The following is a 14458-nucleotide window of genomic DNA, read 5'->3' on the forward strand; positions in this document are numbered from 1 at the left end:
TTCTCATGCATTGTGTCCTCTGTAACTCATTGCTCACTTACAGTAGTAACACTATTTGACTCATTTTACAGAAATGACTATAACCAATGTTCTTAAACCTGCGATAACAATTTTTTTTTATCCTGAACACATTACCATTCATGTTTCCAGCCACCAGATGAATGCAAGTCCAATATTCACTCTCTTTTAGCCGTTTTTGGTCTCCAACTCTTGATGCTGCACTATGTTCACCACCTGGTCTCTGGTCTGTTTGCTACAAGGATGTTGCCCAAGAAATTGGCAAATTGGCTTGGGGCAACTTCTGTCATTGTCATCTCACAGGAGGGCTACTTCAATGTTCAAGTAGAAGAAAGTGGAAGAAAAATATTTTGGAAATATTTTCATTGTAAATCACCTTTGTTGTTCGCAGCCCAACAACAAATGAAGGCTTGAAACCTGCTCTCTTCTTATCAATGCATTCACGCATTAGCAGCACCTTTGCCCTTTGCCATTAGTTTGTGCCAAATGGAAAACTTGTTTTTAAAATAGAATTGTATTTATTTTGATTGTATATGAAGGGTTAGTTTATATTTTTGACATCATAGCGGTTGGAGGGGGATGGAAGGGGATCCTGCATTAGATGATTGAGGGGTGCTGGAGCTAATCGCAGCTCACAGTCACACCTAACCTACATGCCTTTGGACTGTGGGAGGAAAGAGAACCTGGAGAAAATGATGGTTTTGATATGAGGATGTAATGATAGTTAAGTTTAGGTACAAAAACCACATGGTAAGGGTTAAAGAAAGATCATGGTTTGGGTTAAAATGACTTCTACACTAATGTTAGGGCACCTTCATTATCACAATATAATAATAAACTAGATTTAAGGTTAGGGAAGAACTAAGCTGAACCCCTCTTCTTCGGGGAATCTTTTTTTTTCTTTGACAGACAAAGAAGCACAAAGTTGTCAAAAATAATGATAGATACTTGTTTTATATAACAATGAGGGTGATACATTGTCATTTTAAAATACAAAACATGAATGGCCCTCCTACAGTTAACAGTTATTGTTTTGCGACCTGAGAGATTCATAGGATACAGCACAGTCATTGCATAGCAAATTTCAACAACATGGCAATTTAAAATGCTTTATGTAAAACTTAAAAATATACAATTTAGTAAAAACTCAAGACAATGTAATGACACAAATAGGATTTTAAGATACAAAATAACATACAATTTCATAAAACAATGAACAGTAAGAAAAGATACATTAAGGCATATACTGTATGTAATCCATCTACAATAACAATACCTGTTTACATCTTGTTTTAATAAAGTATGTACCCCAGATCAGATGTTCAGTGAACTGTCTTCGTAGTTTTTCTGACACATTTCTTTCCCATTTTTATAGATTTCAAAACTGGAATGAGCCACCTGATCTGCTGCTTTAACAGAAGTTAAAGTACTTAAGTGTGTTTTGACCGCTATATTTTTTCATGCTTGAAAATAGTTCATGGAAATAGTTTTCTAATAAATATAGCAACTTCTGATCAACCCATATAAATTTCAAACTTAAATCAACAACCCCTGGCTAGTCCTGCAATTAACCAGCATCTATGGAATGAAAGCTGTGTTGTGTAAGGTCAGACAGATGTGTCTTAGTTCACTTTCTGGATCTGTGCAGACCAGTGTTCATCCACACAGTGTTCCTATGAGGAGAGAGGGAATTTAACGAAAACATCTGTGACATTTAAAATTAAATTACTGTTTGTTTCGGTCATCACAGAAGGATGTTTATGTAACATGTTATTATATGGTTTTAAGTATCTCAGTACATTTTGCAGGGCACCTACCTCCCTCTGTGGTGTTCACACCGGTTGCTCAAGCTGATGATCCTGAAGCTGCAAAACATTTAATGAAAATTCAAGTTGGGGTAAAAGCAGCCAAAATAAAACCATAGGCAAAATGTTTTCTTTGTTTCTAATAAACCAGAACATGTAGGGAAAAAGCTTAAGCCCTTTTCAGACATGGAATACTTAACATTGCTTCATCTGTCGGTGAAAGAGATGACTTTTAGGAAGACAGTCATTTCTGTTTCCTTATTTTTTTTTACATGCTGTGGGTAAATGACCAGTAAAACATATTTTTGGCTAGTAAATTGTTTTAGTTTACCTGCCATTGGCAGATGAGGCTAAGTTATTTTTGGACCCTGCCTGCATGTCTTTGGACTGTGGGAGGAAACGCATGCAGGTACAGAGAGAACATGCAAAACTCCACACAGAAAGAATCTAACCTGCCAGCAGTTTTAAACCCAGATCTGCCTTGCTGTTAGGCAACAGTGCTAAGCTTTCTATATATGGTGTCACTAAATATGTCTACTACTATTTTACCAGTTACCTTTGGATCCTGACAACATCTGCACCAGATCATTCCTGTTTATTTTCTTGAAAACCTTCTTGGTCACCTCCACCGAGTGTTCGCTGTAGGTCTGCCAGATCAGATCCACCAGGTCTAACAGTTCTCCCTTCTCCAGCCGGAAGCTTTGGATGCATGGGAGGCCTGCCAGGATGTCCCTGTCCTGCAGGAACCACTTGAATTCTTTGAACTCTTCCTTTTCAACCTTCCCAGCACATACCAAAGCCTCTCTCTATCCGTTGTGATTGTTGCCTGATGAATTCAAAGTCAATAAACAATGGGATATGATTGGACTTTAATTGGTAAATAATATCACTGATGAAAAGTGCACCTGAATGCAGCATCAACTTGTTGGTGAGAACCATCCAATTTGAATCACAACTGAAATAAAATATTGGATGATTATCAACCTGCATCTTACTGAATAAAAGCTGACTGATGTGACATTACTCACATTCTGCATCAGTGCAGACAGATGTTCATTCACAGTGTGCTTCTCTGAGGAGAAAGGAAAGAAAACACGTTGCATGAGTGATTCATTTAACATCTGACTAGAAACATTTTGTATCAGGCTTTCTTCATTCATAAAGATTTACCATACAAAGATATTTATTTAAAAAAATACCCATAAGGCAAATTAATCTTGAACCTATCCCTCTGTACTTATTTTTATAACACCAACTGCCAGATTGTTTAGTTGTTCAAGGAATCTTCCTAATTTATTCCAATGTGTTTAAAGTAGAGATGTCCCGAGGTATCAGTATCGGCTAATGCGGTCAGATTTTAAAGGATCGGAACTGGCTGAAATGAAAGAAAATCTGAAAAAAAGGTGTCTAATTAAATACAGGCTCTGTCTCTCAGAAGCTCTTCCTGGTTATAAATCGAACTTTTCCCCTAAATAAAGTTGCTGAATCACTCAGCAGATCAGTGTCTGAAAAGTCAACATTTCTGTAACATCAGGTCTCAAACTCCTCAAGTGAACTCTCAAGGAATACTTTAACTTCACATTTACATTGTAAAACTGTAAACACCAGCATACAGTTTCAAATATTCAGGTTGAATGTAAAATTAAAAGTGAAAGGTTGGTTTAACGACAGCTTTTCGGTGATGCTTCATGCTCAGAAAATAAATAAATAGATATTGAAAAGAAAACTTACTGTCACTTGAACCAGGTAGGGAGGATTGCCCACCTGTCTCTTGGACTACAAAAAGAGACTCATGCATTAATGACAAAAATAGTAGAGCAAATGTACTAGAAATAGCAGTTCAGCTCTGTAAATTCAGATAAAGACAACTTCTGAGCAAGTTTGTTCAAAGTACCAATTCTTAAAAAAAACCTCTTTATATGCAGCATCTTACCTTGTAAATGAGGAGAGTTTTGATATCTAAGATCATCATCTGAAATAAAAGAAAATATGGATAGCTGATGTAACAATGATAGTCCATAAACCTTTGCTCTAATAATTTATATTTTAATTATAAGAGCTAGAAGAAGTCATGTGTACCAAAGACCATTTGAGAGGTAAGACTTTTACCATTATTACAACTATAGTTTTATTTTCTTGGGTCTGTGATCAGTGGGTCTGTCCTCATACCCATACTTTAGTCTAGTCTTTATCTTCTTCTTATAGTGCAGGTAATCTTGTTTAATAACCACCAACCTTTTTGAATTTCACAGGTCCATACTGGATCACTCTTATTTGTGTGTGAGAGTATGAGGTGGAAGTCTCCGTCTGGATTCTCACTGACCACTTCATAGAAATTTGGCTCTTGGCTATCATATCTGAGGGTTATTTCCTGAGCACATACAACAAAAACAAAAGAGAAGTAATTCCCTGGTTAAACTGGTTAAAATTGAAGCATGAGCTCAACCAATGACAAATCAAATGTAAAAGCAGGATTTTACATTTGATTTGTCATTGGTTGAGCTCAATTTTGAGTATTGATAATCAAACATATGTGTGAACAAAAACTGACTGTATACACAGATTTACAGTACAAACTGTACCTTTGGACAAATCCTTGCTGTGTCGATGTCTGCTGCGAGCTTGAAACCCTGCTTCATTTTTAGGTACTTGTCTGGGCGTGGCTTTTCGATTAGTTGGTATCCTTTGGATGATTCCTTCTTGTCCACTCTCTGAAAAAAAAATATGCTGCTTCACAGTTACAGTCCTAAACATTGTCATCTGTGTTTTAAAATACATTCATGAACAATATATGGTAATATGGTTTTAACAATAGAGTATTAGGGCCAGTACTAGGAAGATATTTCAAGAATACTGTGACACTTCAATTAAAATCAGGGTCCCAACTAGAAGCAGGTCTTCTTTACGAGCCTTATGTGGCTCCACAATTTGACAAATTAACTGGAAAATTTCAGTGATTGAAGGAAATATAAGCCTTAGCCATTCATTTTATAAGTTTTCATAAGTTTAAGGTAGTCCTATTAAGGAAAAGGTCATGCTATAATACTGCTGTATATTCTACAACTAAAATCTTATGTTAAGCATTTGTGACAGTAAGATATTCAGTTACCTTTTTTAGAGCAAGGTCATGTGGGATCAGGTAAACATGGAGTTTGAGGAAGGTTGTGTTGGGTTTGTAGTATATTAACACATTACAGCTTATTTTCAAAGGAAAGCCAATTTTCATCAGGACTGCTCGCGGAGAAAAAACTGGTTCAGATAACTTGACATGAGATTGTGTGACCTCAGACACTTTTTCCACAACATCCCCACTGTCATTGATGTGTAAGACTGCAAACTTGTCTAATATTGCAGGGTTGTCATCTGTATCACAAAATACAAGCACAAAAAAAGGATTGCTTCAGTTTTTGTACACATTATGAGAAATTTAAACAGTACATTTTATTTTATTATTGTCTTTATGTCCACTTACCGATGCAGATCCAGTGTGGCAGGTACACTTCATCCAACCTTCCAGCAATGACTGTGATGTCAATTAAGGGACCTGCAGGCATGTATTGAATGCTTTCCATCCTCTCCATAGGTTCCTCCCAGGAACAAAACTGGTACTTAAAGCTGATCTTTTCCTTACAGAACCAGCGCAATCCAGAGACACTGCATTCAAACTTCCCTGCTTCAGTCTGTAGGCTAAATCGTAGAAAAGAAAACGTGAGTTTGTTGTTGGTTTATAAAAAAAAATACTGTTTTAGGGCACATTGGAATAATGTACATTTTGAGAGAATTTATTTCCCCTATAATAACCATATTGCATTGATATAACAAGTAATGGCACAGAGAGACAGACACAGTATTGAGGATGTTATTTTTACCTGTAAGCTGGAGCCTCATCAGCATCTGTACTGTTCACATCAGGTTCAAGTTTAGTCCAGTCACTGGAGTCCTGCTGCAGAGGACAATCAGTTTTGCAAAAGAGAAGAAATTTGTCTTTTTTCATGATCACATAAATGAACAAATATGTGAATGACAAAAAGAAATAAATATGAGAAATTACCATACTGCTGCCACAACCCTTAAGCACCAAGCTTCTTGAAGGCCCTTCTGAAGACACATGGGATTTAAAAATAATGATGTTACAGTTTGTTGACATATAAAATTATATGGTAACTTTCCATTTGTGCTGTACATTTGCTCTATGTAACAGTAGGTAGTATTATTACATATAAAGTAATAAAAAATAGAAAAAGTAAAGTAATGGTCATCGATGTTCTAGTTCTACAAAGTTTGAACCCAAGCAGATGTTTTTACTATGAATTATAAAATTATGAGACTCACATTATTGTGTAATGTGTCAGTTTTTGTATTATTCTCTAACCTTTGAGTCCTGAGCTGGTCTCTGACAGCCTCTGCACCAGATCAGTCCTGTTCATGTCCATGAAAACTTCCTTGGTCACCTCCACAGGCTGCCGAATCTTCAACAGGTTCTCCACCATCAGATCCACTAGTTCTTCTGCACTGTGTGCAAACAGCATTTGTCTCTTTGAGATTTGTGGGAGGCTCTTCTGGAAATACTTGAACTGCAGCAAAAACTTGAATTCCATGAGCTCCTTCATATTCAAACCACTGAGTGTTTCAAAAAGAATCTTTCTTACAGCTGCCCTCGCTGATACCTGAAAAATTCAAAGGAAATGTTAAGCAACAGATTTATTTCGTTGCAGTTTGTCAGTGTCAGTGTTTTACACAGAGAGTATAAATGTTATAAGAATTTTTTATTCCTTGATCACTCAAGACAATGATATACTAATAATATCTGTTCTATTGATTGATGTGTATGATGATGAAGATGATTTCCTTTATCTGTTGACCCTTTAATTCCTGTAAACTGATTAATACCTATATTATACAACATATTATGTTTCTGTACAGTGACTCTATCAGATCTATCAGACTTTATTTGTATAGCACTTTTAGAAACAATCAAAATGTTACACAAAGTGCTTCCCAGATTAACCCAGAAGAAAAGGATATGCCAAATATTATAACAAATTAATAGAACAGATTATAGTCTATAAATAAATAGAAATGTAGACAGAGTAATAAAAAAGATTAAAATGTCTACGAATACTACTAATATTAGTAATCAGACTTGGGAGAGTAACAGATTACATGTAAGTGAGTTATGTAATGAGGATACTAAAAAAGGTAACTGTAATCAGGTTACGTTACTTTAATATTGTGATACATATATATACATACATACATACATACATACATACTGATCAGCCATGACATTATGACCACTGACAGTGTGAATAACACTGATTATCTGGTTGTCATGGCACCTGTCAGTGGGTGGGATATATTAGGCAGCAAGTGGCAGCTGCAGAACACCCTGGTGGTCATAATGTTATGGCTGATCGGTGTATACATACATACATATATACGTTTATATATATACACAGTATAACCTGCATCTTTTGAATGATGAAAGCTGTGATGTGTAAAGTCAGACTCACTCTCTCCAGCAGTGCAGTTCGACGTTTATCCACAGAGGGTTTCTCTGAAGAGTAAAGAAAATGTAAAATTACTCAAAGGATTATAATCTAATTACACATAGAGAGTATAATCCACTTTAATAAGGCTCAGTTATTTAACAACAACAAAAATAAAGTAATTCACTGCAAAACAGCAGACATTATCACCTGAGGACACAGAGTTTGGACAGAAGCAGCATGACTAATATTATATTTATTAGTCATTCATGATTAAAACTGTGATTACGTAATGTAACAGATTTATGTCCTCTTTCTCTTACCTTTGAGTCCTGAGCTGGGCTTTGACAGCCTCTGAACCAGATCAGTCCTGTTCAGGTCCATGAAAACCTCCCTGGTTAACTCCACAGACTGCTGGCCGTAGGTTTCCACCATCAGATCCACTATTTCTGCTCTGTCTGCTGTGTCTCTCAAATCCATTTGGAGGTCCTTCTGGGAGAAAATCAACTGCAGGAACTCTTCAAATTTCTTGAGCTCCTCGTTACTCAAATCCTTCAGGGTTTCCAAAAGCAGTTGTTTAACAGCTGCTATTGTTGCAACCTGAAATAATAAATAAATTCATGGGACATTTATTTTATTCACTGGGACAATTGCAAATGTGTTTCTTTACATCTCATCAATGTAAGTATAGCTGTGGGGTTTTCTACTAAATCACACGAGGTATCGATTCATTTGACAATTGCTGCTGTATTGATTACAGTATGTTCACTTTTTTAGTATGCTCGGTTAGTTTATTTATTTTTCATTCATTTTTTTTAATTTCTTATGCCTTTTTTTGACAGGAAAGGTGGTGATAGGTAAGGAAGGAGGGAATAAAGAGAGAGAAGGGATGATGGCCACTGGTTGGAATTAAAACCGGGCCACTGCAGTAAGGACTCTTCCTACATGTGCCCTAATTTATCATTCATTTTTGAAGAAACATAAAGTACAAAGCAAAAGATAATTCCCTTCTCTTTCTCCCATTAATTCTTATAATCTGGTTACTTTTTTCTTTATTTTTCTTTACAGGCTGCAGCTCTTTTTTGCAAACACTAAAATGAGTCACAGTGGCTCAAAGAAACTATTATTATAGATATAATTATCATTATTATCATTGGATACAATTACTGAAAAAGAACTAAATCTGAATGCAGCTTCAGTTCTATGAAAAATAAATATATAAAAAAGTAAGTCATGGGTTTGGGTCAATCATTTATTTCAAAATGTTCAATATAATAATATAGTATTTTTTAACCTGCATCTGTTGAATGAAAGCTGTGTTGTATAAAGTCAGACAGATGTTACTCACTTTCTGGATCAGTGCAGAGCGTTGTTCATCTGTAGAGGGTTTCTCTGAGGAGAAAAGTGGTAAAAGTCACTCATAAGCAACTGATCTAACATCTGACAATAAACATTGTTATCAGGCAATATTGTACAATACATAAAATCACACTTAAATCTCCATAACAGTGACATACACCAATCAGCCATAACATTATGAGCACTGGCAGGTAAAGTGAATAACACTGATTATCTGGTTATCAAGGCACTTGTCATTGGTTGATATATATTAGGCAGCGGAGATTTTGGAGGACAAACGTGGTCCAATCCAAAAGACAAGCTACTGTAGCTGTGGTGTGGAGCTGCATAACATTATGACAACCTCCTCTCACAATATTTTTCATAGTTAATGTTATTTATAAAATATATATTGTACACAAGATGAAGTTTTTTTTACATTATAAACTGCATTATTTACCATAAAGAGAAGAAAACATTGCTTATGAACTTATCTGGACCAGTTTCATGATTTTAAGGTTTTTTGTGTTACTTTCGGATCCTGAGCTGCTGTCAGACAACCTCTGGTCCAGGTCAGTCATGTTCATCTTCTTTAAAACCTCCTTGGTCTTCTCCACAGACCGTTGACCAAAAGTCTGCACCAATAAAAACACTGTGTCCTGCAGGCCCATTGTCTCCAGCAGCCTTAATGAGTAGCCTGTTGTCTCCAGCAGACTCCATTTCCCCAGCCTAAACAATTGGAAGCGAACGTGACTCAGGACCAGTTTGAACTCCTTTACCTCCCCATAAGTCAAATCTTTCAGTGTTTCCAAAAGCAGCTCTATCACAGACGCCATCGTTTCCACCTGGTAAATTCAGAGAAAATTTTCAAAGTGCAGATTTTTCTGTTCAAATCAATTATCAAAATCGCAGCAGATTTATTTTCTGTGAATTAACTGATCTATTAATTGTTTCAGCCTGAGTTTAAAGCCAGACAGATGTGATATTACTCACTTTCTGGGTCAGTACTGGCCAATGTTCATCCACAGAGTGTTTCTCTGAGGACAAAGAAAATATAAAAGGACTCATGAATGATTTAATTAACATCATTATAATGAGACACTGTCAGACAATAAGCAGAAAGGATTCATTGTAAAATCAACAAACAAATAAACTTAATAGTAACATCAAAATAAATAACCAGTTTACCCTAATGGACACTATCTTATCTGACATGAAACTCTGTGTTAAAGGTTCCCACACTGAAATGTAAATTGGAATAACTGCAGGACTTTAATTGAACTAACTGTAGTCTAAGTTAGACTAACAATATTTGTTATTTTGTCATATTTCATTAATATTTCAAGTGTATTCCGTTTTTATAGGGCTCCTACCTCCCTCTGTGGTTTTCACATCAAATGAATTGCAATAGGAACATATTTAATCAATTAACAGTAAAAATCCATACACTGTGGGAAACCTTTATGTGAGTCCTGAGAATAAAAAGCCTTCAGTATTTTAATGACAGATGTGTGCACTGAAGGCAGGAGGTGTTTTATTTTGTATGAACAAGTAAACTGAATTTGTTAAATTACTACTTCAAAAATGAAGTAGTAATTTTACTGAGTAGGAAACATTCTGTGATTTTTAAGGTGACGGACAACAAACTCTGTTGTTCGGTTTTTGTTGTTGGATTTAAAAGGTTTGAAAATGTTTTTTTCTTTTTATCATCATTGTAGCCATTGTTTTATACTATAATCTGCACTAATAATTTTCCCCAAAGGATTAAAAATATTATATATCTATCTGTTTTATAAATAAATGTGCCAGTTTATCTTACCTTTGTGTCCTGAGCTGGTCTCTGACAGCCTCTGCACCAGATCCATCCTGTTCATGTCCATGAAAACTTCCTTCGTCACCTCCACAGACTGTTGACCGTATTTCTCCACCATCACATCCACCAGTAGGTTTACACTGTTTGCCCACAGTTGTTCCCATGAGAGTTGTGGAAGGTTCCTCTTGAACAACGTAAACTGCAACAGCCACTTGTAGGTATTGAGGTCCTTGTAACTCAAATCACTGAATGTTTCCAAAAGCAGCTCTTTAAAAGCCGCCATTGTTGCCACCTGAAAAAATGGGGGAAAAGGGATATGTTCATACAGAAAAATGTAACTGTGTGTACCTATCAGTGACAATATTTGATACATTTGAATGTTTTAAGATGTGTTTTTCAACAAGATAACATAAACTATTGATATATTTGGTAATTATCTGTTTGTTAGGACAGATGATGAATCTTATTTCCTTCTACACTTTAATATCTGTAACCTGATTATGGGGTTGTTGTTCTTTGCATTCCCATGGTGTAACTCTTGCAGTGTGCTGTCAAACCCTGAAATGTGCCACCTGATTTCACCATGATCAAATTCATGTTTTGTATTTTGTGTATTTCTTTGAAAAACTGACTTCATGAAAATAAGAACATTATTGAGCTCAACCACATCTCAACTTCAGAGAATTGGGTTTAATTTATCATCACTTATCAGCATTAATGGTGATAGGAGTTTAAACCTGAATCTTGAATATAATATTGACTGAAAGCTGTACTCTGCTTGGTCAGACAGATATAACATTACTCACTTTGTGGATGAGTGCAGACAGGTGTTCATCCACTGAGTGTTTTTCTGAGGAGACAGAAAGAAAATAAAGGACAGAGAACTGAGTGACATCAGGCAATACTGCATTATACTATTGTACTATTTCACATTAGCAATAAAGTATATATTTGTACACCAGATGATGTTTCTTCTTTTCTCCATATTATAAATCCTATTATTTATCCTGTAAAGAAAAGAAGACATAAACTTTATTTTAACTTTTATTTATTGTCTTACTTTTGGCTCCTGAGCTGCTGTCAGACAACCTCTGCACCAGGTCAGTCCTCTTCATCTTCTTTAAAACCTCTTTGGTCTTCTCCACAGACTTCTGGCCAAAAGTCTGCACCATTGAAAACACTGTGTCCTGCAGGTCTGTTATTTTCAGCAGCAATGATTGCATGTCTGTTGTCACAAACATTAATAAGTCAGGACTGAGGAATGGAAATTGATTCAGGACCTTCTTGAACTCCTCAAACTCCTCGTCACTCAAATCTTTCAGTGTTTCCAAAAGCAGCTCTATCACAGACGCCATCGTTTCCACCTGGAAAATTCAGAGAAACAGTTCATGGTTCAAGTAAAATTTGTAAGCAAGGATGATTAAAGATTTTTATGTTATCATCAGTGTGTGTTTTAATGAAATGAAATTAATATTTGTCCAATTCTATTTCTATAACCATATTTATGGCTTTACAACAGTTTATCTGTTTAACTAGTTCTATGATGATTTTCTTCATGTACTGAATAAAAGTTGCACTGTGTAAAGTCAATGTGATTTGATATACTCACTCTCTGGGTCAGTAAAGACCGCTGTTTCTCTGAAGGGAAAATAAATTAAAAAGACATTTTAATAAGTGATTTAACATCAGGCCAAAGTGACACAAAGACAAAAAATGACACATAGAGCTACTTGAAGAGTGCTGAACAGATTTGGATGCATTTGTTGCAATATGCAAAAAACTTAAAACCTGATAAATTGTGGAGAGGACGAGGATGAGAGGATGTCATACTAGCATTGCACCTACCGTCTTCCATGGTGTTTACACCAGCTGTCCAGCTGAGGGTCCTGCAGCTGAAACAAATTTAGGGAAAATTAAAACTGCTTAAAATGGATCGGTGTCAGTGTAGTGTTTATGCAATTAACAATTTTTCCATGCACACCTAACAAAATAATTTCTTTGTGGTTAATATAGATACAGACTTGCAATTAATTTGTCCTTGACTTCATATTCCTGGTTTTAAAACATTTTTTAAAAATTCCCTTCATTTTGTTCCAGTTTAGGAAGAGACTTTAAAGGATAAGACTTTTATATTTTATTTTTGTGGTATTGTCAACAAAAAAAAGGAGCCAAACCCACAATGTGTCAGTCTCTCTCAATACTTTCTGAATACCAAGCCTGTCTGTGGCATTCAGCCTCTAGTCTAAATCAAATGTATAGATTAATTTTTGAAAGAAACTTAAAAAACAAAAAAAACAAAAAAACAAACTGTGAAACAGGAGTAGATATTGCATTGGTATGGACTATTTCTTTCCTCCTGTAAAATCGGTATCTGTCACAAAAACCCATATCGGTAGTGTTCTAACACAGATGCACGGGATTTGTACCATAAACTACATAAAAAGGATTTTACTTTTACTCTCACAGAAATAGTGTCTCTGTGAGTAGACCTAAAGTAGCATATTATAATAATAATTTTAAAAAAAATAGGAATATAGGAACAAGATGTGCAACTAAGGGGCCATAGTCCAACGTGTGCTCGAAAGTGAAAGTAAAACGTGGGTCGTTCAAATGTTTTCACTTTGATTTCCAACTTCATTAAAATCTGAAGGTACTAAAATAAATACTCGAGTCTATTATTGCGAGTTTATGGCAAACAAGTTGTGTAAACTGTGTATGAAGTGCCGTAAGATATATTAACCGAGTCTGTTTGTGTCTTCGTGGCAGTTTTTTATTTGGCTATTAAAACTGGTTTTCACAGTTTTGCTTGAAAAATGAATTAAACTGTGCAACAGCCTTCCAGAGGCGATCAGGATGGCATAAGTCTCTTGTTAAGACGCATTTTTATAGTCTTGCCTTCCTGTGAGCCTTTTTACTAACCTTCGTTTGCAGTGGTTTTATTATTTTATCTTTTATTTATTGCTGTTGTTTTTTACCCCGTAAAATCACTTTGTTTTTGAAATATCCTATATAAATAAAGTTAATTATTATTAATATATTATTATTATTGTTATTATTATTATTAAAAACTCAAGCCTTTTTATAGATCTGCTGTGTTTATTTTTTGTTGTGTCTCTTTTTTCAACTTATTCTTTTCCTCTTGTTTTATTCATCTTTATGTATATGCGAATGTTTATGTAAAGTATGCGTGTGTGTATGTATATCTACCTAGCCTATATATGTGTATGTGTGTTTAAAGCACTTTGTAACTGCGTTTTAAAAATACATATATATTGTTATGAAGAGGAAGAAGAAGTTATAAAACTGGAAGTTATGATTTACTACCGTTTAAAAACAACTTGTAGCTTCAGTTTTTAGAGCTGAAATCGTCCACTTATGTTCAATACTTGCAGAAATAGTTCATCTTTATTATTAAACGAGTTTTAACCGTGAAGCAGTGCTCTGATGTCCGGTATTAATGTGAAGTCTTCACGCTGGAAGCGGAAACTCACCGTGAATATCTCTTTATCTATCTCTCAGTTTCAGTATCTTTGAAGATTGGAAACCAGAGAAGTTTAAAATCCAGCCACATTTCTACCTTTGACTCGTTCCTCTGAATCCGAAGATAAACTAGTTTCCTTTAGTCTGAGGCAGTGTTCAGTCTACAGTCAGATACCTCCCTCTTTACTGCTCAGACCAACGCCCATTACACTGCACAAAGTCACTGTACAGGTTATACACACTGCAAGATAACTGTGAACATTTACATTAATACAAATATATTTAGACACTGGTATATTTTATACTTGGCCTTGCATGAAACCTAATGTTGTGATTTTTTAATTATTATTTAAAACTGCATATTACATCATTATAGTAGCCTACTCAAACAGGCCTGTGAGGATTAAAAAAAACTGTATGTCAGACTGAGTTAAATGTAGTTTTAAGTCCTCAACCTGAACTTCAATATTCACCGATAAGAAACATTTAACCAACAAACCTCCACTGTTGCTTGA

The 14458-nt window shown here is 35.3% G+C and overlaps 1 protein-coding gene across 6 annotated transcripts; it reads right to left on the minus strand.

Annotated features, from left to right (window-relative positions):
- Window positions 1–953: 953 nt before the first annotated feature.
- On the minus strand, window positions 954–14177 carry LOC127366633 (uncharacterized). Of its 6 annotated transcripts, none has more exons than XM_051405764.1 (24): window positions 14041–14177; window positions 12309–12355; window positions 12073–12101; window positions 11524–11827; window positions 11270–11313; window positions 10470–10755; window positions 9644–9687; window positions 9183–9495; window positions 8661–8704; window positions 7636–7912; window positions 7337–7380; window positions 6196–6490; window positions 5875–5921; window positions 5693–5766; window positions 5296–5510; window positions 4933–5186; window positions 4406–4534; window positions 4059–4194; window positions 3757–3795; window positions 3555–3599; window positions 2852–2895; window positions 2380–2649; window positions 1836–1883; window positions 954–1691 (listed from the first exon to the last, which is right to left on the minus strand). In XM_051405764.1, the coding sequence occupies exons 2-22, from the start codon at window positions 12316–12318 to the stop codon at window positions 2494–2496; spliced, it is 2829 nt and encodes a 942-aa protein (XP_051261724.1). In that variant the 5' UTR covers window positions 12319–12355; window positions 14041–14177; the 3' UTR covers window positions 954–1691; window positions 1836–1883; window positions 2380–2493. The 6 variants fall into 6 exon arrangements, with proteins under 6 accessions (XP_051261724.1, XP_051261726.1, XP_051261725.1 ...); XM_051405766.1 differs by having other exon boundaries at window positions 5693–5763; window positions 13955–14145; XM_051405765.1 differs by having other exon boundaries at window positions 12309–12349; window positions 13955–14144.
- Window positions 14178–14458: the final 281 nt, after the last annotated feature.

The sequence above is a fragment of the Dicentrarchus labrax genome, unplaced genomic scaffold, assembly GCF_905237075.1.
Source record: "Dicentrarchus labrax unplaced genomic scaffold, dlabrax2021, whole genome shotgun sequence".
In the NCBI taxonomy this organism is placed as follows: Eukaryota; Metazoa; Chordata; class Actinopteri; family Moronidae; genus Dicentrarchus; species Dicentrarchus labrax.